This window comes from Callospermophilus lateralis, chromosome 3 (genome assembly GCF_048772815.1).
Source record: "Callospermophilus lateralis isolate mCalLat2 chromosome 3, mCalLat2.hap1, whole genome shotgun sequence".
Classification (NCBI taxonomy): domain Eukaryota; kingdom Metazoa; phylum Chordata; class Mammalia; order Rodentia; family Sciuridae; genus Callospermophilus; species Callospermophilus lateralis.
The window spans coordinates 115,916,959-115,942,007 of NC_135307.1; the positions used below are offsets into that span (position 1 = coordinate 115,916,959).

The 25,049-nt window shown below is 33.5% G+C and overlaps 1 protein-coding gene across 7 annotated transcripts in view; it reads left to right on the plus strand.

Annotated features, from left to right (window-relative positions):
• Neo1 (neogenin 1) overlaps nt 1-25,049 on the plus strand; it is a 233,109-nt gene that overhangs the window by 57,286 nt on the left and 150,774 nt on the right. For all 7 annotated transcript variants that reach the window (XM_076851062.2, XM_076851066.2, XM_076851063.2 and 4 more), the window contains exon 2: nt 23,119-23,436. In XM_076851062.2, the coding sequence (XP_076707177.1) occupies nt 23,119-23,436 (318 nt within the window). The remainder of the gene's footprint in view (nt 1-23,118; nt 23,437-25,049) is intronic.

A 25,049-nucleotide genomic window follows, 5' to 3' on the forward strand; every position in this document is an offset into this window, starting at 1 on the left:
TGGAATATTACTCAATCATAAAGAAGAATGAAATTATGGCATTTGCCGTAAATGTATGAAACTGGAGGATATCATGCGAAGTGAAATAAGATAGTCCTGAAAAAAACAAAGGCCGAAGAATATCATATTCTTTCTGATATGTGGATGCTATCCCACAACAAGGGAGAACAGGGAGGGGAAGAATAGAAGTTCATTGGATAGATAGGAGAATGAAGGGGAGGGGGGAAAGACAGTAGAATGAATCAAGAGATAACTTTCCTATGCTCATATATGAATACATGACCAGTGTAACTCCACATCAATATACAACCACAAGAGTGGATCCTAATTAGAATAAGTTATATTCTATGTATGCATATGTCAAAATATATTCAACTATCATGTATATCTAAAAAGAACTAGAGAAATGAGATGGAGCTATATGTATTGATGTGGAAAAAGTGTTACATGGAAAAACAAGTTGCAGAACAATGTTTATTACCCTACTTGATTTGTTTAGTTGTATTTTTGGTGCTAGGGATAAACCTATGGTGACTCTGCTACTGAATTACATACCCAGACCCCTCTCCCCAGCCCTTTTTCTTTTTTACATTTTGAAACAGGATTTTGCTAAATTGTCCAGCCCGGACTTGAACTTGCAATTCTCCTGCCTCAACCTCTTGGGTTGCTGGGATTATAGGCAACTGCAACTATCCATGACTACTCCATTCATTAAAAACATTCCTAAATCTTTGTTGGAGTGAAACAGAATGAGAGAATGAGTGTGTTAGTCAGCTTTTCGTTACTGTGACCAAAATACCTGATATGAACATCTTAAAGGAGGCAAGATTTATTTTGGTTCATTGTTTCAGGCCATGATTGGCTAGCTCCATTGCTCTGAGCCTGAGATGAGGCCTAAATCATGCTGGAAGCACGCTGTGGAGGAAGGCTGCTAGAAAGCAGAGAGGAGGAGGAAGGGGCCAGGGACAAGATATGGACCCCAAGAGCGTGCTGCCAAGGACCCACTCTTCAACTAAGTTCCACCTCCCATAAGACTCCAGTAGTCCATTCAGCTATCAGTATATTAACCCACTGATAAGGTCAGTGCCCTTGTGATCCAATCACTTCCCAAAAGCCCCACCTCTGAACATTGCTGCATCGGGAAACAAGCCTTCAACACCTTGGTGTTTGGGGACACTTCATATCTAAATCATACCAGAGAGGATCTGTTGAGGGAGGGAGTCTTATCAATGTCTGGAGGGAGTCCTATCAATATTATGATAATTTCTGAGTAAAGATGAAAACTCAATGAGCATATTTAAAAAAAAAAAGTGATGATAGCAGAAAAGAAACTTGATTGCCAGCAAATGGCTATATATGTTTTTAACCAGAAGGCATTAATTAATAAAAAACTACTATTAATAAACTTATTTTAGTATAAAAATTATAACTTTAATGTGTTCTGTTTTAGGTAAATAATAGCTTTATTAAAAAGAATTTACTAATGAAAATCACTATCATTCCACCATTACAAATGAACATTTTCATATTACTTCCTGTTTTTTGTATTTATATGATTCTTACATACCTACGATCAAAGTTCAGATAAAATGTCATATACTTTAAATCATACCCCATAGCATTTTTTTCCCTATAGTTTAGGAGATAGCATTTTTTAATGGTTGTTATGTGCTAGGTAAAATGTTAAATGGTTTATTTACATTATATAATTTAATCCTCCTACCTATTTTCTGATGCAGTGACTACCCCCATTTTACGTGTAAATTAATGAGAAAAGGTAATTTACTCAAGACTGTAACAGCAAATGGAAGAACTGGGATTTGAACTCAGGTAGTTGATGCATGAACCCATGCTCTTATCCATAGCTGTTATTGCCTCCCTTCACAGTGTTTTAATGACTAGGTACCACAATTTACTTAGACTTTTTGTAGTTATATATCTAATTTATGGCTTTCAAATGTGAGTCTCAAAAGATTTATTAACAAACTGTTGCCTGCTATATGAAGGAATTTATTTTATATACTGAGAGCATTGGTGCACATACATGAAATTATGATCTAGTTTCATTTGACTATATTGTATGTGTTCCTAAAATGTTGAGATGGAAATTTGTTAACATGATCATCCTTTTTTCCCTCTTGATTTTGCTATTTTAAATATGTATTCCTTGGGAAAACATGTTTTTATTTTAAAAAAATCAGAAAATATTTAATAAGAATCAGCATGAATTTCAGCACTGTTTGGTGCTTTCAGGGATTTTGCTACTATTCATAGTGAACCATGTTCTTTCATGTGAAACCTGCAAGGAAAATATTTAAATGAACATTTAATATGATTTGTATTACTAAATAAAAGTGCATAAAATCGAACTTTTCAAATGAAGAAATTATGTGGATAATTGCTAAATCTTTCATGTACCTTTAGAATATGCATAGTGCTTAGGGAAGATAAAATTGCAAATTCAGTGTTCATGTAGAGAAGTCACATTTGTAGTTCAGGAGAGTTTAATTAGCTTTCTACTTCTGTTCTCTGGAACATTGCTCTTTTATCTTTAGGAGAGAGGATCAATATAATAGAGGAACTAAAGTGCTAAGATAAATTTTAATGGCTTAGTTAGACTGAGGGAGTTAATATTAAGAGTATTTTAAAGCTCACTTGCTGGATTTCTATGTACCTGTTAAAATAAGAGAAGAGCGTATGCTTGTCTAACAAGTAACTTAGAGCCCTATTTGCTTAATTATGACATTAGTTTGTGATGATATTTTTGCTTTATCTTTCTTTAAAACTTCATATTGAATATGGCATTTAGTTGATGACAGTTTCATTAGAAATGTTTGTTGTTTCATTGATCTGAAATCCAGTTGGTATTTGATTACTTACTATAACTTCTGTAATGGGTCTTTTTTGGTGTTTGAATTGTCTTGTGTTTATATTTTAAGTCATAAAAATTTTCACACATAAAAAGTGAAAATAATTACTCTATCATAAAATATTCACTTGGTACTTATAGTTTCAATTGTTTTATAAATACCATAAGTATTATCTTTTAATAACTTTTATGTGTTATTTCAGTTTTAGGTTTACAGAAAAGTTGTGTAGAGTTTCTGTATATTCCATATCCAGCTTTTATGTATTTTTATTTTTTGAATTATAGTTGTACATAATGATGAGATTCATTGTTACATATTTATTCATACATCCACACACAGCCATTTGGTTTCTTCTTGTGAGAAGTGCCTTTTAGTTTATTTGCCCATAATTGAGTTATTTGGTTTTTTAGTACTAGGTTTTTTGAGTTCTTTATATATTCTGCATATCAATCCTTTGTTAAAAGAGTAAAGATTTTTATCCCATTCTTTAGTTTCTCTCTTTACATTCTTAATTATCTTATTTGCTGTTCAGAAGCTTTTGAATTTTATGCCATTCCATGTATTAACTCTTGGTATTATTTCTTAAGCTTTAGGGGTCCTGTTGAGAATGTTGTTGCCTGTGCCTGTATATTGGAATACTGACTCTGTTTTCTTCGAGGAGTTTTTATAGTTTTTGGTATAATTCTTTTGGTCTCTGATTCATTTTGTGTTGATTTTTGTGCAGGGTTAGAAATAAGGATCTCGTCTCATTCTTCTGCATGTGGATAACCAGTTTTTCTAGGACCATTTGTTAAAAAGGCTGTCTTTTCTCCAATTATGTTTTGGGTACCTTTGTCAAGTATCAGATGACTGTATCTGTGTGGGTTTGTCTATGTGTCTTCTGTATCATTGGTCTATGTGTCCTTTTTTATGCAGTGTCATGTCATTTTTTGTTACTATAAAGAATGTTATTGGTATGTTGATGAGGATTATTTGAGTTTGTATATTGCTTTTGAGAGTATGGCCAGTTTAACAATTTTAATTTTGCCTGTCCATGAACATAAGATGTCTTCCCATTTTCTTGTGTCATCTTCAGATGTCTTTCTTCAGTATTCTGTAGTTTTCATTGTAGAGGTCTTTCACCTCCTTAGTTAGATTTATTTATTTATTTTTGAAGCTATCAAGAATGGAATTGTTGTCCTGATTTCTTTTTCAGCAGATTCATTGTTGGTGTGTAGGAAAGCTATTGATTTTTATGTATTGATATTGGAACCTGCTGCTTTGCTGAATTGTTTATTAGCTCTTGCAGTCTTCTGGCAGAGCTTTTTGGATCTTCCAAGTATAGGATCAGATCATCTGCAGTAATAAATTTGACTTCTTCCTTTCTCCTTATCTAATTGTTTTAGCTAGAATTTGTACCACAAAATTGAATAGGAGTGGTGAGAGTGGACATCCTTGTCTTGTTCTGGATTTTAAAGGAAATGCTTTCAATTTTTCCTCATGTTATGATGTTGACTTTGGGTTTGTCATATATAGCCTTTATGATGTTGAGGTAGGTCCCATTATATCCTTAATTTCTTCAATTTTTTTTATCATGAATGAACGCTGAAATTTGTTGAAGGCTTTCTCTGTATCTGTTGAGATGGCTATGTGATTTTAGTCTTCAATTCTATTTTTGTGGTGAATTACATTTATTGACTTGTGTATGTTAAATGATCCTTGTATCCTTGGGATGAAACCAACTTGGTCATGATGTACAGTCTTCTTAACATGTTGTTGAATACAATTTGCTAATATTTTATTAAGGATTTTTGCATCTAAGTTTATTAGGGATATTGTTCTGTAGTTTTCTGTCCTTGATGTGCCGTTATCTGGTTTTAGTTTGAGTGTGATGCTGGCTTTATGGAAGGAATTTGAAAGTGTTCCATTCCTTTCTTTTTCATGGAATAATTCTATGAGCATTGACATTAGTTCTGGTAGAATTCAGCTGAGACTCTGTCTGGTCCGGGGCTTTTCTTTGTTGGAAAAATTTTTGTTTGTTTTTTGGTACTGGGGATTGAACCCAGGGGTGCTCAACCACTGAGCCACATCCCTATCCCTTTTTTTGTATCTTGTTTAGAGCCTTTTTTTGTATATATAACAAAGTCACTGAGTTGCTTAGCATTTTGCTGTTTCTGAGGCTGGCTTTGAACTCAGGACACTCTTGCTTTAGTCTCCCAAATCGCTGGGATTATAGGCATGCACCAACTGCACCTGGCTGTTGGAAAACTTTTTATTACTGTTTTTATCTTATTGCTAGTTATTGGCCTGTTTAGGTTTTCTCTGTCTCCTTGATTTGATTTTGACAGGTAATATGTGTCTAGAAATGTATCCCTTTCCTCCATGTTTTCCAGTTTATTAAAGTGTAAATGTATAAAATAGTTCCTAATGATTCTCTGCATTTCTGTGATGTCTGTGGTGATTTCTCCTTTTTCATCTTTAAATTTTATTAATTTGCGTCTTCTCCCTTTCATGTTAGTTTGACTAAGGGCTTATCAATTGTGTTTATCTTTTCAAAGAACCCACTTTTCATTTCATTGATCCTTTGTATTTTTTATTTGCAATTTCATTGATTTCAGCTCTGATCTTAATTACTTCCTTCTGCTAGTTTTGGAATTTGTTCCTCTTTTTCAAGGAACTTGAGATACACTAGATGGTTTATATGCAGTCTTTTTGATTTTCTTATCTAGGAACTCATAGCTATAAACTTTCCTCTTAAAATCACATTCATTATGTCCCATAGGTTTTATTATGTTATATCACTATTCTCAATTTAATCTAAGAATTTTTAAATTTCTTCCTTGATTTTTTTTTTTATAACCCATTCATCATTTAAAAGTTTATTGTTCACACTGGATTGGACAGGGGGAATGGGAGGTATGGAGGGAAGATGCGAATGGGAAAGGCAGTAGAATAAATCAGACATAACTTTCGTATGTTCATATATGAATACATGACCAGTGTAACTCCACATCATGTACAATCACAAGAATGGGAAGTTATAATCCATATATGTATGTCAAAATACATTCTACTAAAAAGAACAAATAAAAAAAGTTTATTGTTCAATCTCTATGTATTTTTGTAGTTTTTGTAGGGATTTTTGATATTGATTTCTAATTTCATTCCATTATGATCAGATAAGATGCAGGGAATTACAACAAGTTTTGTGAATCTGCTATGAGTTGTTTTGTGACCTAAAATATGGTCTGTTTTAGAGAAGGTTTCCTGACTGGCTGAGAAGAAAATGTATTTGGCCGTTGAATGATATATTTTACAGATGTCTGTTAAGTCTTTTTAATTTACTATATTTTTTTGGATCTGAAAAGATTTTACTGAGTTTATATCTGGATGACCTATTTATTGGTGAGAAAGATTTATTGAAATTACCAGTATTATTATACTGTTTTATATAATTAGGTGCACTGATGCATGGGGCATTAATATTTACTCTCATATTTTCTTGTTGGATTTTTTTTTTAACTTTACGAATATGAAGTGACCTTCTTTATCTTTTCTGATTAATTTTGGCTTGTATTCGCCTTTGTCAGATATGAGTAGGTTCTTCTGTTTGTTTTCAGAATCCATTTGCATGGTATATCAACTTGTATCATTTCACTTTTAGCCTGTGACTGTCTTTGCCTTTAAAGTGAGTCTCTTGCAAATAACTTATACCTTGATCTTGTTTTTAAATTCATTTTGCCAGCCTATGTCTTTTAATTGGAGAGTTGAGACCATTTACATTCAATATTATAGCAAGATATTTATTAATTTCTGTCATTTTGATTTCTTTCTAATGCTTAATACGGTCCTGTTTCTCATTTGCTTAGCTACTTACCAAATGATATTTGTTCACTTGTGAGCTTTTGGGTTTGTTTTTGATTTCTTCTGTGTGGAGTATTTCTTTAAGTTCTGGAGTGCTAGCTTAGTAGTCATGAGTTCTATTAGTTTCTGCTTATCTTGAAAGGTTTTCATTTCTCATTCAATTCTGGATTTTAGTTTGTTCTGAGAAATAGAAGTAATTCTAATCGGCTTTCCTCTAAATGTGACCTGATATTTTCTTCTTGTAGCTTTTAAAATTCTATCCTTGTTCTGTATATTAGGCATTTAAATTATAATGTGTAGTGGAAAAATAATTTTTTGATCTTGTTTATTTGGGGTTTTGAATGTATCCTGTATCTGAATGTCCATTTCATTCTCAAGGCTTAGAAAATTTTCTGTTATTATTTTTTGAAGTGGTTATTTATGCTATTGTCCTGCATCTCACAATCCTCTTCTATTCCAGTGATTGTTAAATTTGATCTCTTAATGTTATTCCAGTGCTCTTGTATATTCTGTTCATGGTTACTTATTTTCTTTAATAATGTCTGAAAGTTCAAGGCTGGCCACTTTGTCTTCCAGCTCTGAGATTTTTGTCTTCAGCATGGTGTACTTTATTAAGAGACATTTCAACTGAACATTCTATTTGATTTATTGTATCTCTCATTTCCAGTATTTCTCTTGGTTCTTTTTGAAATATCTCTACTTTTTTAGTCAATTTCTCATTTTTCTCTTCCTCTACTGACATTCTTAATTCATTTAGTTGTTTTTCAATGTTCTCGTGGAATTCATTGATCATTTTTATAATTATTCTTTAGAATTCTTATCTGATGTTTCATCCATTTCAGTATCTTTGGAGTCAGTTGTTGGTGAATTATCAGCATTAGGAGATGTCTTATTACCTTATTTTTTCATACTTCTTGTATTCCTTAGTTGGGTTTTATACATCTGTTGGGATGAATTACTCTTTCACTCTTATGTGTGAGTCTTTTTAAGGCATGGCTTTCTCTTGCCAGAGTATCCTAGAGTGACCTAGATTGAGACCTTTCAAAGGTGTGGTATCCACAGTTTTGGGTTAATTCTGGTTTTGCTGTAGGAGGAGATGTCTATGACTATGATAGGACCTGGGCTACCCTAAACCACCATTTCTACTTTGGGCCTGGTGTTAATTTGTTTTGTTTTGGTCTCTTCTGTTCTTTGTATCAACGTATTGTGGAAGTTAGGGTATGGTTAACTTGGGTGTGGAGCAAGGTGCAATCTCTTTTGTTTGGATTTAGTTGAGCAAGAGTCTCTACCCTGTGAACTTATAGTATCCCTGTAGATTTCCAGCACCTCTCTGAGAAGCAGTACTCCAGTTGCTTGAGTTCCAAGCCACAGAGCAACAGTTGAATATTCTGATAATAAAGAAAGTAAGTGTATCTGTTGAGGTCTTCCCCCTAGAAGATTTTCAACTGTTTGACCCAGGGCCATGGAGGCCCGTATAAGAACAGAGACTGGACTTGCCTTAATTAAATAAAAACTCCAAATCCAGGGGCCTTGGCATGCACAAAGGCAGGCTGCTCTCTCCCCAGCCCACTGCTAGTGCCCACAGCAGTGCCCTGCAGCCTGACTGCTCAATGGCGGCTTGAAGTGGCACAAGAGTCACTCTAGTGGCCAGCCAGCATCTTGTATGGCTCAGGGTAGTTCTCCCAAAGGACTTTTAAAGAGTTAAGAATATAAATAAAGGAGAACATGTGACAGAAACTGTATGTAACCTACAAAACCTAATTTCTATCTGACCTTTTAACAAAAAAATTCTGCTGACTACCTGGGCCATTAATTTTATTGCCTATGAATTTTTTAATTCATTAGGATTGCAAAATGGTGATATCATTCTTTGATATATTTAGTGGAATACTTCTGTGTATGGAAACTTTCATCAACAATTTTACTACCACAGGGAATAGTTTGATTAGGAAAGATGCTTTTAATTCTTTAGCTTTTCCTTGCCAATTTCCAAACAGTAGTAGCATTTACCTAAAGTGACTAATTGGTTTTTATTTTAGTTTTTGGGAATCATTATAAAGTAGTAGAAATTGACACATTTGACTATTTGATTATATTGTGGCATTATTACTGAAGTTCACATGTTCTATACTTGGTTAGTAAGAAACTCTTCTGCTACCTTTGGGATCATGCTGGTAATTATTGATAGGTTTTTGGTTTTGTTTTCTGGTATGACAAGATATTCCAGGTTCATCTCATTTTCTGATCCTAGACCTGGAATTAATCATTTTTTAAGGTTCTTTTAAATGGAAAATGATAGTTAGAGACCAAAATCTGGGTAAGGAAAATGCTAACTGCTACTTGGTTAGACATTTGTTAGTAGGCTGTTTGAATGAAGAGAGCTAAGAAATACACATTTTTTTTAAATAGGAATTCATATTCATACTTAAAACTGAAGACTATAGAATTGCTTAATTTTATTGATTTTACAACTATATTGCTTTCCTTTCATGCTGAGAATCCTCTCTTCCATATCAGTGAAATTGTTCATTTGCTTTATCCCACAATGTACACACATCCCAGTCCCAGAATAATAGTGCTAACAGTAACTGAAACAAAGTAATTATTAAAGCAGCTTAAAGGTTTTGGGCAGTTCTTTTGGCCCCTACTATATCCTCCTGTGTATAATTTCTTTACTGTGTTCTTCATTTCTTTTGGAATAGTAGTTCCTCCTGGTGTCCTTATAATGACAGCTACAGAGTTAGATTTATCTGTTGCATTTCTGCTTTCAATTTTTAGAGTCTTTAAAAATTTAATTTTGTTTTTTAATTATGTAAAATATTTATATGGTCCAAAAGTCAAATGTATGAACAAGGTCTACTCAGAGACATCTACTTTCAGTCTCTGGCTCCTTTCATATTTTCTTTTGCTGTGTTAAAAATTAAATGTATATATATCAATATCCTATCTTTCTAGGTAACTACACCCACTTTTCTCCAACTTGCTTTATTCAGCTCACTTGTTAAGTTATTCTAGAGATCACTTCTTACAAAATATAAAGCTATTATGTGGTCCTGATTACAACAGCATAGTATCTCATTGTGTCAGTGTATTGTAACTTATTCAACATGTCCCTATCTGATGGGCATCAGGGTGTTTTCCAGGCTGTTACTATAAGTAGTGCTGCAGTAAAAGAGCTTTGCTTGTACTTATTTTTGTATTTTAGACAATGTACCATTGTATAAATTCAAAGATTGCCATCAGCAGCTTCACTAACAAATAATATTTGTTATTATTTGGGATTGCTAAGTCAAGGGGTAAATGCATATAAGATTGTGCTAGATTTTGCAAGTTTTCTTCTCCAATAACTAAGCCATTTTGCATTTTCAAAATGCAAAATTTCCAAGCCTATTTTGCTACATTTTGCCTATAGAGTATGTTGTTATTTGGATTTTTGCCAGTATGATAGGTGAGAAATTGTACCTTAATATAGTTTTAATTTGCATTTCTTTTATGAGATTAAACATACTTTAAAATTATTAAGGGCCATTTGCATTTCATTTTAGTAACTAATTATACATCTTTGTGAAGATGACATGCAGCCATGTGGGAAGTCTTATTTTACTCCCAGAGTTGCATTTACAACAGCTTTTGGTTATTAGGTATATGACTTCCTGTGAGTATACTGGAATCAGTGTCCTATCTTTTAGATACTGTTAACATCTTTCCAATATTTTAGAGGTTTTTCCTTCTCTTCTTTTTTCTTCCAAGGTCATTTTATATTGGAGATGTGTAAAGTGATTAAGAGCTCAGTGAATGAAAATTGTCTGTGATTTAATATCACTAATGCAAGATTGAGTTAGCCAGATTTTGAATTCAATTTATTTATATCAGTAAATAAATATACAGTTGAATAGAATTCTAGAACTCAAATACAGACTTTGTGAGATTATAACAGGATTGGTCCTGAAATGTCCACATTGAGAGCTTGTGCATGCACAGCATTGTTTGCTGAAAACAACTTTACTAGCATAAGATTCATTATTAAGGATTCTCAGTGTTGTGTTCTCTTTTGCATATATTTGTTATTAGGTTGTCCTGTGGAATTTCATAAATGTTATTTGTTAGTGAAGCTGATGATGGCAGAAACTTTCAATAAATTATTCATGTGCTGTTTGTGTTTGAAAATTAATGCATCTTTATTCAGATGTTTTTTAGTTGAACTTGGTAACAATTTGTAGACATATGGTAGTGTACTTGAATAAGATCTGTAATACTTGTTTTCCACGAGGAAAGTACTCTCAGAGATATTTAGAGCAGTATTAACTCTCTAGAAGATAGCTGATTGTTGAAGAATAATGGAGAAATAGCTTTAAAAAATGTGAACTAGTTACTCTCTTTAAAAATTATTGGTCTTCCAAGGTGTGGGACACTGAATTCTATTATTCTGTACTTCTCTTGTTCACTATTTAGACTTACATTTCACTTGTATTCACTAAAAATTTTGGATCTTATTTAACAATCTTTCTTTCCATTCCAAGTCTACCTTGTTCTGGATAATTTGAGTGTTTACTTGGCTTCCTTTTCCAATATCTTTTTTTTTTTTTTTTTTTTTTTTACTTATCTCCAGTGACTTCTTATTCATGCCAGTTCAAATATCAGCTTCTACAACTATTCCTTCATCATTTGGCATTGCTCAGTGAAGCTGAAATATTAAGTAATATACCGGTCTCACCATAGTCTTTGGTTGTTCCTGGTTTCTGGCATTGTACTTGTGCCATTTTTACCCATTTCAGTTTACTCCTGTTTATTTCTTCTCTTTTCTTTTGTAATTCCCATAGATCACTATTTACTCATGTCTTTAATCCTACTACTTCATTGTCACTTTCATCTCATCTGCCTAGAAATATTCCATTTTAAATGTCTCTTTTATTTCCCTTTCTACTTGATAAAACCATATTCTCATAATTGAACTTTAAATGCAGTGATAACCACCAGTGGGTTTTCAGTGCAGTACAATGATCCAGTTTCCCCATTTTAGTGCTCTCTCCATTCTCACCCCATTCTACTCAAGCTGTTTTTGTGTAGACCATCAGTGATCTTCTCAGTATGTATCTGTTGAATGGGGGCCCAGTCATATTTACTCTCAGCACTTTATCCTCCTTGAAACATTTCCTTGGCTTCTGGGATGCCATGTTCCCATGTTCTCTGTCCTCTGTGACTTTTGCAGGTGTTTCTTTCTTCGTCTATCTCTTATATGCTGGTGTTGTACAAAACTTGGTCTCATTTTTCCGTGCACTTCAGTTTTGACATGTGTCTTCATCCTGAATCTCTTCTGAGTTCCTGTCTATGCATGTCACTTGAAATCCCCATGTTTTAGCAACACAAGATCTCCCTCACTGTGCCTTCTTCCTCGTTGATTGGCATGACAATTTCAGCCACTGTAAAAGCCATAAACTTGTCTGTCATCTTTGACTCCTCCATTGCCCTCTCTCCACATTTATTCTCACCCTCATTTTTACCTTTATCTGGTAAAAAAGTGGTTGTTGATTCCACCCTAAAACTTTTATCAGATCTGCCCATTTCTTAGTCTTTATTGCTACTTTGCCAAACAGGACTTCATCAGAGTACTTGCATGACGTCCTAACCAGTTTTACTATTTCTAGTCTTGTCATTGTCAAACTAATTTTGCAGAAAGAATGATCCATTTAATAAATAGTAAATGTGATCTTCACTTTTCATCTTAAAGCCCTTCTTAGTCATAGCCAACCTCCTTAACTTCCAAACTTCTTAATTTCATGTGTAACTTCATGTGTACTTGGCACTTTAGCTGCTGTCATTGTTTCTAGGCTTCTGTCTCTTCTCTTTTCTCTAAGAGGGTGTGTTCTGTTTCTTCACTGGCTTATTCCTACTTAGTCCTCAGGTTTCCCATCAGTTTGTGGGCATGTCATCTTTCACTCTGTAGGCACTCTCTCCGCACCTTGTATACATCCTGTCATGGCTCCTACCACACTATTCTGTGGTTGTTTGCATTGTATCATTGTGTGTCTCTTCTACTTTAGGCATTCTGAGGGCAGGTACTAAGTATCTTGTCTTAGCCTAAGTGCATATAGTACTCATATTATAGTATGAATCTGGAATATCTCCAAAAGGATCAGGTGTTAAAGGCTTGGTCCCTAGCTGGTGGTGCTATTGGGAGGTGATGGAAATTTCAGGAGGTGTAGCCTAGTTGGAGGAAGTACAACATTGGAGTCCTGTCTTTGAAGGACATATTTTTGTTTCCAGCCTCTCCCCAACCCCTTTTTCTTTTTCTCCCTCCCCCTTTCTCCCTCCCTCTCATCACCCCTTCCTGTCATGAAGTAAATAGCAATATTCCATCACATTGTCCTTGACCAATGTTCTGCCTTACCACAGACTCAAAAACAACAGTGCTTAACACTGTTAAGTTTCAGTGTATGCTTGACAGACCATACACTGAAACTATGAGCCAAACTGCCTTCTTTATGCTGATTTTTTTCAGATATTTTAAAGATCCCTTCAAGTCTAGAAATCTTTCTCTAAAAATGTAATGTACCTTTTTGGACCTAGTGATCTTTGGTAATTAGATTATTGTTTAGAGCTTTTTTTTTTTGTTTTGTTTTTTCCTTATGGTGCTGGGGGTCAAATCCAGGGTCTTAGACATGCTTTACCAGTGAGCCATATCCACAGCCCCTATTCAGAGCTTTTTAATCTACATAATTCTTAGTTTATTTTATCTAGTTTCCCTGAGTTACAGATGTGATAACTAGAGGTACACTTTTGAAATAGCAATGAGAAGTAATGGTTAATTTTTTTTTTTTTTTTTTTGAGTACTGGGGATTGAACTCAGGGGCACTTGACTACATTCGCAGCCCCATTTTGTGTTTTATTTAGAGATAGGGTCTCACGGAGTTACTTAGCACCTGGCTTTTGCTGAGGTTGGCTTTGAACTTGGGATCCTGAGCTGCTGGGATTACAGGTGTGTGCCACCATGCCTGGCAGTAATGGTTAATTTTGATATAGAAAAATAAAGTAATAGGTCTTATTTATAGCATGGTAGAATAAATTATGTTCTTATTAAAAAATAAAGATGTTACGTTTATTGTCATATAAACAAAATATCTCTTCAAATAAGTTAAATTTATAATTGGTAGTCAATAGGTTGTTATTTGGAAATGGAAAATTTGGAATATTTTCCTTAAAATGTATCTTGTTATTAATTTGTAAATCTTTAATTATATGGAAATGCGGTATAAATTTACATAAAAATCATTTATACCCAGAGTATTAAGTTTATGAGTTGTATCTTTTCTGGATGGAGGTAGAATTTTCTTGAGTCTTTATTCCTAAGAGAATATGCAGCATGTTGCAGTTTCTGGTATATTGCGATAGCTTAGAAAGTCAACAACCCAACAGTATTTTCTTTTAACATTTTAATATTACAGAAATGTATAGAAATAAGGAAATTTTCCTATAGGACAATACTATTATTAATCACATCTAGGAAATTAAAATTAATAATATTATATAATATATTCAAAATTTAAAATCACTGATATTCCCCCCAATTTTTTTTGCACTCTAGAATCCAGTAATGGTTGGCTTATTGATTTGTTATGTTTCTGTGAGTCGATTTTTATGTAGTACAATCCTCTTGCTTTTGTTTGTTTTTATGATACTGACTTTATTTTTTGAAGAGTTGAAAGGAGTTGTCTTGTAGAATGCCTCAATTTCAAATTTGTGTAATTATTTCTTCTTGCTTAGATTTAGGCTAGGCACTTAGCAAAAAATACCACATGCTTCTTATTACATCACACCAGTACATATGTGATGCTAGGTTGTTCCACTACTTGGTAATACTGAATTTGATCCCTTAGTTAAGATGATAATTTCCAGATCTGTCCATAGTAAAGGTACAGTTAGTTCCTCCCTTTATAATTAATAAATAGTTTGTGGGTGACACTCAAATCATGTGACTCCAGATCTGTCCATAGTAAAGGTACAGTTAGTTGCTCCCTTTATATTAATAAGTAGTTTGTGGGTGACACTCAAATCATGTGACTACTCTTTCTCTTTATTATTAGTCAATTATTATGGCAACTTTTAACTAAAAGTTTCTAAAATGCTTTGTTTCTAAATAGATATTTTGAGTAGGTATTAAAGATAGCATGCTGATAGTTGCTTAAAAATTACTTAATTTCTGTTTATTGTAGAAGACCAGTTATTTACATGTAACATCTAAGGAGAGAACTTTGTTTTGATCCCTTATATCTGCCATCAAAATTCTGTTAATTTTTACCATTTGCAGAATAGTGCAACTGTCTTTTTAAAAGAATGTTAAAGTATGTTAATGGAGGATAACATGGTCTGGTCCTGTGCTGTCTAAACAGAAATATAGTACGAACCAAAAACATTCTAGAAGAGTAAAAAGAAACAGGTGGAGGGGCTGGAGTTGTAGTTCAGCGGTAGAGCACTTGCCTAGCATGTGTGAGGAGGTACTGGGTTTGATTATCAAGCACCACATATAAATAAATAAATAAAATAAAGGTCCATGAACAACTAAATATGTGGACTCTAAAACTGATTTCATATGTGGACTCTAAAACTAATTTCAGGGAAGTTGAGAGTAGAATGATGGTTTACCGGAGGCGGGAATGGTATTGAGGGGATGGGCAAATGTTGATCGATGGATACCAAGATAAGAGTAAGAAGTTCTGATGTGTTGTTGTACAGTACAGTAGGATGACTGTACCTAGCAATAATGTACTAGAGGAAAGGATTTTGGAAGTTTTCACTACAAAGAAATTACAGATGTTTCAGGAGATAACTGTTTAACCTGATTTATACATTAAGCAATGTACATACATGTAAAACATAACATGGTATCCCAATAATATGTATAATTTTAATGTTTTAGTGTACCAATTGAAAGCAAAATTTTAAGACCACAATTTTATACGTAACAATTGTCAGAATGGGATTGAAAATGTAAAATAAGGTCCATATTATTTTATGCATGATAATTTCCAAAATATGATTGATTAAAACTAAGGTCCTAGATTGTTGGCAGTTTTGGGGAGATATTGTAGGCTTTTGTACTATGAGTAGTTACTGTTTGCTGAAGACTTGCCAGACAGTGTCACAGGAGCTTTGTACATATCCCCAGTCACCTTTACAGAAAATTTTTTGAAAGGTGGCATAATTATTCCTGTTTGATAGGGAAGAAAATTATAGACACAAAAATAAAATAACTAGCATAGCAGAGCTAGGATTCAAAACCATGTCTGTCTGACTTCACTTTCTCATTTTTTTCCCCATATCACTGTGTCTGTGATTTTTTCTCTCTTCCTTTCTTCTTATTTTCTTCCTCCCTTTCCTTTTCTTTCCTTCTCATGGGGGTGAAGGAGAAGAGGAGAAAGACTAAAAGTTAAAGAAAAGGAAAGCACTGTTATTTATAATGTTTGTTGAATAAATGAATTCAGATTTTTTTTTTAATTTGGGTGAATGATTAGGAAGGTAGATGCTATAAATGGAAACATCAAAGTTTAAAATTGTCATCCTGCAGAAATTGAATTTCTCTAGAGGACATTATTGATGCTGAGCAAGTATTTCAGATCCAGCTTTTATTCACTGTTTTTATGGTATACTTTGTATACCACAAAGTTTTTTTAAAAACTATGTGTTTTGGGGCTGGGGCTGGGGATGTGGCTCAAGTGGTAGCGTGCTCACCTGGCATGCATGGGGCGCTGGGTTTGATCCTTAGCACCACATAAAAATAAAATATAAAAAAAGATGTTGTGTCCACCGAAAACTAAAAAATAAATATTAAAAAAATTCTCTCTCTCTCTCTCTCTCCCTCCCTCCCCCAAAACAAGAGTATTATTAAAAAAAACTATGTGTTTATTCAACACAGTGATCTAACAATATTAATGATTAATTATATATTCCCCCCCCCCAGGGGAAATGTTTTACAAGATTGGAAAATAGGGAAGATGAGTGTTGGAGGTAGATTCAGTCTTCAAAGGGATTAGTTGTAGAGAGCAGAGAGATGCTGAGCTCTGGAGCAAGGAACACTAATTTTTATATAGCAAAGTGGCATATAATTTGTCAACTCTTCAGTGTTGTCTGTGAGTAATTGATAACATGAATGCATTTAGTTGAGCTCTTTGAATGTTAAATTATTTTAATTTTTCCAGTTTTTCAACTTTAAGTATAAATTGAGAACTTGAATCAAGAAGTTGAACTACATTGTGATAGTAGATACTAAAGGGTTGGGACACATGAACTATAGCATTTAGAGACTGGATGGGATGGAATGGTCAGAAGAAATATGAAGACCTCTTAGTTATAATAAAGAGGTAATTTTCTTATACTGAAGAACATTAAACAGTGCTTTCATTTGTAGGTGTACAAAAATGCTTTTCTTTCTCTGCATTTTTGTTGTTAAATTTCAAACCTCTTTGGCTGATAGGACAGATATATTTTATTTCTGCTGGTATTCAAAACCATATATTATATTTTTACTTGGTGTACAATAAATTTTAGAATTATTATTAGCCACATAATTAAGATATATAGTGAGTGATGGTGATTTGTTGATATTTGGAGGAAGGGGTTTACAACTGAAACAAGTTCCCTGTGGTTATTTTACTTTTAGAAGATGGAATTCTATCAAGAGGTGTGAAGTATTCTATCAAAAAGTGAGGACTAATCTATCAAGAAGTGAGCTACTCCATTAAGAAGTGAGAAATTTGCAGAGACTTGGGAATTTAGAAGATAGCAGACAAAGATCATTAAGCTTATTTCAGAATAATTTGTCCAGTGACTCTGGCCATAATAAACTAATATTAAGCAAACCTACATGGATGGGAAATCTGGACCCTGGTGAGAAACAAAGGACAGTTTTTATATGAAGTCAGCTAGGGAGCATCTATAACCCTCCTACTATGACAAAGAAAAAGTGGTTAAAAAAATGGTAATAGATCTTTTAAAAAATAATCCTCTGTTCCCAAGAAAGGATTGTTTAACAAACTGATTTTTATCATGAGATTATTTTATATGCAGAAAAGGAGATTTTTTTTTTATCTATTTCTATTCTTCCCCTTTCAATAACCTGTGTTGACAATCCGATATACACTTCCTACTTACCCCAGTGCTCACATAATGATGTGCATATGACATCGTATAATTTGTATTCATCGGCATTTTTTTAGTTTATCACAAAACTCATTCCAGATCAACAGAAATACAGCTCATTTTTTGTTGCATAATATTCTAAGGCAGGTGGGATCATTGAACTATAGTTGATGGATCATATCCATCCTACCACATATATTTGTAAATAAAGACTTACTGAACTATAGTCTTAGCCATTTTTCTATTGAGTGGTTTAAACTTCTAAACTCCTTTTCTGATGTAGGTGATATAGTTCTTTTTTTTTTTTTTCTCCAGTTCATTCTTTGTCTGCTTTGTTTCCGTATTTTGCCATTAAAAAAGTGTATGCATTGTGTTTTAAATGCAGGAAAGTGAAGCTCATCTATTTTTTCTTTCCTAACTCTGAGCTGTTATGTTTTGATTTAAAAGGTTGTCTAATTCCAGGATTGTGCTCCTGTTTTCCTAAAATATCTTCAAAGATTCTTATTACCTATTTTTTATATGCCTGGAATGCATTTTTATTTTTGTATTCAGTGGCATTAAAGTGTAGTGGTTAAGATCACAGACTCTGGTTCTGTTGTTACCCATGTGACAAGTTACTTAGCATTTTTGTGCTTTCATTTTCCTTTCCTGAATGGGAATGACAGTAAGACCTATCTCCTCAGGTCGTAATGAAGCTGAAATGAATTTACAAGATTGGAAAATAGGGAAGATGAGTGTTTCGAATAGTATCTGGTACATGGAAACATAAATGTTGACTATTATCTGTTGTATGTATCTCATTTTTTTCCCCATATGACTAGGATAACAGTTGTCCTGATAACATTTATGGAATAGTTCATTCTTTTCTCCAGTTGATTTAAAATGTCATCTCTATTGCACAATGCATTTTAAGATATGTACTTCTCTGCTTTTAGGCTTTATAGCCGATTTCATGACTTTTTTTTTTTTTAAATCCCCTGTTCAAGAACCATAATGGCTTAGTTACAAAATATTTATATTTTATAAATATTGTTAACTGATGAATGAAGTCCGTTACTTTGTTGTAAAAGTATTTTGGCTTTTCTTGACTTTCTTTTACTATGTGTGTGTATATGTGTGTTAACCCAGGAGTGCTGTACTACTGAGATACACTTCCAGCCTTTTTAAAATTTTAATTTTGAGTCAGGGTTTCTCTAAGTTGCCAAGGTTGGCCTTGAACTTGGAATCTTCTTGTCCTCCACTTCTGAGTTGCTGGGATTACAGACATGCACCATGGAGCCTAGCTCTTCCATATAATTTTTAAAAAACTCACCAGAATTTATAAAAACTCTGTTCCTTATTAAATCTTAGCACAGGAGAGAGTGATACTAATTGGCTAGTGTTAGAACGGAACCTGTGATCTTATTAATACTTTGACTAGTGGAAGTTTTTAGAAATTATCTGGTTATATAATCTAGAGTTTGCTATCATCCACTGTGTTAGGTAGATACTGAAATATGGTTGAATAAAAACAGTGCAAAAAGATAGACCTCTAGCCTGTAATTCACAAACTGTACCCTAAGATACCCTAGGGTACCTCAGAGAACTTCCAGGCATAATTCATACATTCCGTAGGGAAACAGCAACATCTGTTGAACACTGCAAGATGCTTTGAATATTCTGTTTTCCCACTTTCATTTCATTGCTGTGATTCTTTGTGAAATTGGGCTTTTAGTTTTTGCTGTGATAAAAAGAAAGTGCCATGTAGAAATCATTGTGGAATAGGAAATGTACGTGGCAGTATCTAAAATAATTCCTAAATTTGAGAAGATGTGTAATGCCCAATAGGTGCATATATCCCATAATAACTGATTGTGGTTATTAAAAAATGAAATTAGAGGTTTTTTTCAGTTAATGTGTATTATTTTTTCAGAAGGTTACTACTAACTTGTTAGGACAGAAATACTTATCATTTGTATGCCCTTAACTTTTTTTCATTTTTAAAATTCTTATTAATTATACATGACAACAGAATGTATTTTGACATATTATACATACATGGAGTATAACTTCTCATTCTTTTGGTTGTACATGTTGTAGAATCACATTGGTCATGTAATCACATAGGAAAGTAGTGTCCAATTCATTCTACTGTCTTTCCTATTCCTATTGCCCCCGCCCCAATTCCCTTCATTCCCCTTTGTCTAATCCAAAGTACTTCTATTCTTCCCTATCTCTCCTCCCTCACCTCCTTATTGTGAGCTAGGATCCACATATTAGAGATTACAAGATTGGAACATTTGGCCTTTGGTTTTGGGAGATTAGCTTATTTAACTTAGCATGATAGTTTCCAGTTCCATCCATTTACTGGCAAATGCCATAATTTCATTTCTTTTTATGGATGAGTAGTATACCCTTGTGTATGTATATGTATGTGTGTATATATGTGTGTGTGTGTGTGTGTGTGTGTGTGTGTGTATACACACTCACCATATTTTTTCCCCACTCATCTGTTGAAGCATAGTTAGGCTGGTTCCATAGTTTAGTTATTGTGAATTGAGCTGCTATGAACATTGATGTGGCTGGGTCACTATAGTAACACCTAAATATTAAATAAATGGAACTGTTAGATTTTCCTTTTGGCCTAGGGAATTGTGAACAAATGTACTGAGAAAATAAGTATCAGGAGCTAAGAAAGTTTCAGGACCTCTCTGCCTTAACAAATATGTTGTTACTGTTTAAAGATTAAGAACATTTGAGGTGCTGTGTGGATAAAGGATATGCTATGCTTGCATGTAATAGGGTGAACCAATCTTTCTGGGCACTAGGGATAGACAGCACTTCAGGGAAAGTTATGTTTAAGCTGAGCCCGAAGGAAGCCAGGGTGTTGACTGGAGAGAAAGGTAGTGGCAGGACTAGTTGGTGCAAAGGGGACAAAAGCTTGAGGAGGACCAATAGGAGAGTGAGTGATGGCAAGGGGGCAGGACATGGGCAGAGGCCAGGTCACATAGTGGAGGTCCACTTAAGGAGTTTCTTTAGACTTTCACATAAAAGGCAGTGGTAATCTTTTTGATAGGTTTTAAGCGAAGAGAGAGTATCTTAGATCACTGCCATCCTACTAGAGCAATAAAATACAAAAATGATATCCATAAATATTTAAGTAATGCTATGTATTCTAAATAATATAGAATGAATATTTTTTGGTAAAAATTTGAAATGCCTTTCTAATAATTTTTTAGTTGTCAACAGGCAACTATTTTTATGTGGAGCTGAGACTCAAATCCAGTGCTTTATACACACTAGGCAAGCGCTCCGCCACTGAGCCACAATCCCAGCCCGTGAAATGCCCTTATTTTCAAAGGCATTTTATAAGCTTCCCTATGAATACAATTTTACCTTATTTTTTGACTATATGTAGTTTTTTGTTCAAGTTGGTTTTTAATGGATATGGATTTTTAAAATGAAAAAATCAAAGCAAGGCAGAATGTTAAACTATAATATGTTTAAATTGATGTATATATTGGTATTTTATATTTGGTATTTTAAGTGGCAAAAAGTTTGAATTTTAAAAAAAGTTTTGGGTTTTGTTTATTAGTATCTGTAATAAAATATTTGAAATAGTTAATTTGCACATTTGACTGCCAACCTAATACATTTATTTCTTTTAAGTTCCTGTATTTAAATTCAGGTGTCATTATAAAGATGTAATAGTTATACAGGAAAGAAAAAGAACCATAATTTAAGCTATGATATTGTACTTCCCTTTTGCTTACATTTTGATTTATTTTACTCTAGTATTAGTATATTAATGCAATATAAAATTTTTAATAGTAATAAGAAAGAAAATGCAGGTTACTTTTGAAAAAAAATTCTTAAGCTCATTTTTCAAGAGTTTTGGACTTGAGAAATGTATTTCATAGTCATAAAATGGGGATGGAAATGTGAAATTCTTTTCTAACATCCCTTTGTTATGTTTGGAGGTGGAGTGGTAAGTGATTGGATTTGGAATTGATATTTGCTTATTGCTATAAGCAATTGAATATTAATTGAATATTAAATAATTGAATATCATTCCTTCTGCCACTGTATTTCATACTTTTTAGAACTAATCACTCATTTTATAGTTCAAAATCAGTGCCATTCTTAAATTCATAATGTAAATTATAAGTAAGGGATGTGTTTATGTATTTGAGAAACAGTCTTACTGTCATTTTTTGGACTAGACTTCTCTGATGAAGAAACCTGATTATGATTTGAGCTATTTATAGGCAAGGTAATCAGCAAGAGTTTTTTTTTTTGTGTGTGTGTGTGTGTTTTAAGGAAAGAGGTAAAGCTCTAAGTTGGAAAGCTTTCCCTGAGATAAAGTTTGTAATAAATGTTTTCTTTAAATTTTGTTCTTCCCATGTTTAAAGAATTGACCAGACACTTAGAAAAATTTCTGATTTCTCCTGTGTTCTTTACATCAAAGTGAATTCTAGATGAAAATTAAATGTAGAAAATGAAACAACAAAATTAAGAGAACAAAAGCAAGGCTAAAATTTTTTATAATCTTGGGATAAAGACCTTTGTAATTCTACCAGATTTAATTTTATGTAGTTTATAATTTTTTATTTTCTTATAAGAAAAATTGGAAGGCCAAATAGAAAAAGGATATTCTCAAAACGTGATAGCCATGATCAAAGATTGCGTTTTAAAATTTTTTTTTAAAGTTGTTGATGGACCTTTATTTTATTTATTTATATGTGGTGCTGAGAATCAAACCCAGTGCTTCACACATGCTAGGCAACTGCTCAACCACAGAGCTACAACTCCAGCCCCAAAGATTGCTTTTAATTCAATAGAATAAATAATCTATTAGAAAAATGCAGAAGAGCTATAAATAGTGAATTTGTAAACAGAATATAGGCAGTCAGTAAACATAAAAAGCTTAACAAAGAATTGTTTCAATTTTCTGCTTCATGTTCTATAGAAAATTTCACTTTGCATACAGCAATTTTAAATATTTATAAATCCATTGTGGAGTTTGAAATAAAACTTTTAATAGTTACATCATCTAAGAAGACTTATCTAAAATAGAAGGTTTTCTTTTTTGATGTTCTAAATGAGTCAAATTCGACTTTGCTAATAAGAAGTAAATTTTGCTTATTAGATATTCAGAGTAAAGTGATTATATTTATGTATCATACCTAAAGAACATAAGTGCTTAGAAATAATTTGTGAACATGTTTTAGTTTCTTACAGAAGTGGTAGGAGGAAGTTTTGCCTAATTTGTTCTTTTTCTTTATTCTTGTAGGTGCCAGCATTCGAACATTCACTCCATTTTATTTTCTGGTGGAACCAGTGGATACACTCTCGGTCAGAGGCTCCTCTGTTATATTAAATTGTTCAGCATACTCTGAGCCTTCTCCAAAAATCGAATGGAAAAAAGATGGAACTTTTTTAAACTTAGTATCAGATGACAGACGCCAGCTTCTTCCAGATGGATCTTTATTTATCAGCAATGTGGTGCATTCCAAACACAATAAACCTGATGAAGGCTATTATCAGTGTGTGGCCACTGTTGATAGTCTTGGAACTATTGTCAGCAGAACAGCCAAGCTGACAGTAGCAGGTAAGTTTTATTAAGTGATTTGCTTACAAATCATATTTTTATACAGGATAAATCTAAATAAAAGCATTTTCTTGGAGTTTTCATTTAATTGATAAAAGAACATTTAACAAATATCAAGTTTGCATTTATATACCAAGGGTATAGTACTATGTTAGTGCTTGTTCAGTTCTGTATGGAAGAAGCTAGTAGTTTTTGGTACTGGGGATTGAACCCAGGGGTGCTTAACCATTGAGCCACATCCCTAGCCCGTTTTTTTATTTTTTGAGACAGGGTCTTGCTAAGTTGCTTAGGGCCTTGCTAAGTTGCTGAAGCTATCTTTGAACTTGGTATTCTCCTGCCTCAGCTTCCTGAGCCACTGGGATTAGGCATATGCCACAATGTCCAACTCAGCTTGTTTTATGGTATAGTTGGTGTCAGAGGTATGACAGTTGTTTTTTTTGTTGTTGTTTTTTGTTTGTTTTGTTTTGTTTAATTTATAACTTGGAAATGGCAGAAGCTATATAGCAAAACTGTATCACTTTGACAGCTGACTTTTATCCTACCGAGCATAATAATTTGGGATAGTTTTCTGAAACTTATAGTGAAGCCAGAATCCTGGTGCCTTTATGCCTTAACCAAGGGATGGGCATATAGTTAACTAATTGAAAATTTATAGCGTGCACGTATATATATTAAGGTGAAGAGCAGAAACTTGTAAAGGGAAGAATATTCACTCCCTTTTGGAACATCCTTATTTGAATAATGATGAAAAGTGTTAAGAGAAATTAAGAATCTAGATAAATAAGATGTGGTTTCTAAATAAGTCATGTCTGCTTTGTAGTGAACACCAGTGTTTCTTAAGATACATATAGTGATCCTTTAGTTGAATTCCAAATGAAGTAGTTTTTCTTAAGGGTCATGTTGTAGAAAATGGAATTTCCTGTAAATCCTGTGTTTATTCTCACTTGATGAAATGCTGGCATGTGAGAATGGAATCTCACTGGATTGAGACTGTAGCCTCTTATCTCTTTCCCTCTTCCGAGTTATAGTTGCTGATCTCCTACTCACTCCAGAGCGTTTTGCTCATTCATTCAGAGGATGATAACTCTTTTTGTCTTAGGAGTTAAATACTCAAAAGTTGAATTTGGGTATGACAAAAAGACACTGTAATTATTCCATAATCACAGATTGAAGATGCAAAAATCAGAGGAGAAAAATAAATGGCCTCTTTGGTAATTTTCCATTTTTTATTTTCCTCCTTTCTCTCATCCTTCCTTTCTCTCACCCATCTGCCATGCTTTCTCCAATGTGTATGATAAATAAACTAGCATAATGACTTCTACAGTGTCATTATGGCTAGGCTTCTGGTTATCATTTATGTTCTTAAATATTTTTTATCTGAGTTTTACTCATGACTCCTTCCTCTCAACTGTCCCCTACATCCCATTACCAAATCCACTGAATTCTGCCTCCCAGTTTTTCTGTATCATTATACTTTCTTCTTCTTGAGACAGCTCCTCAACTTCCCTTACCACAGCCTTGTCTGTCATCTCATTCTTTCTTCCTTCAATATAGTCTCCACACTGTGGTCAGAGCACTTTCTCACCCTTCAGTGGTTCATTTAGATACTAACA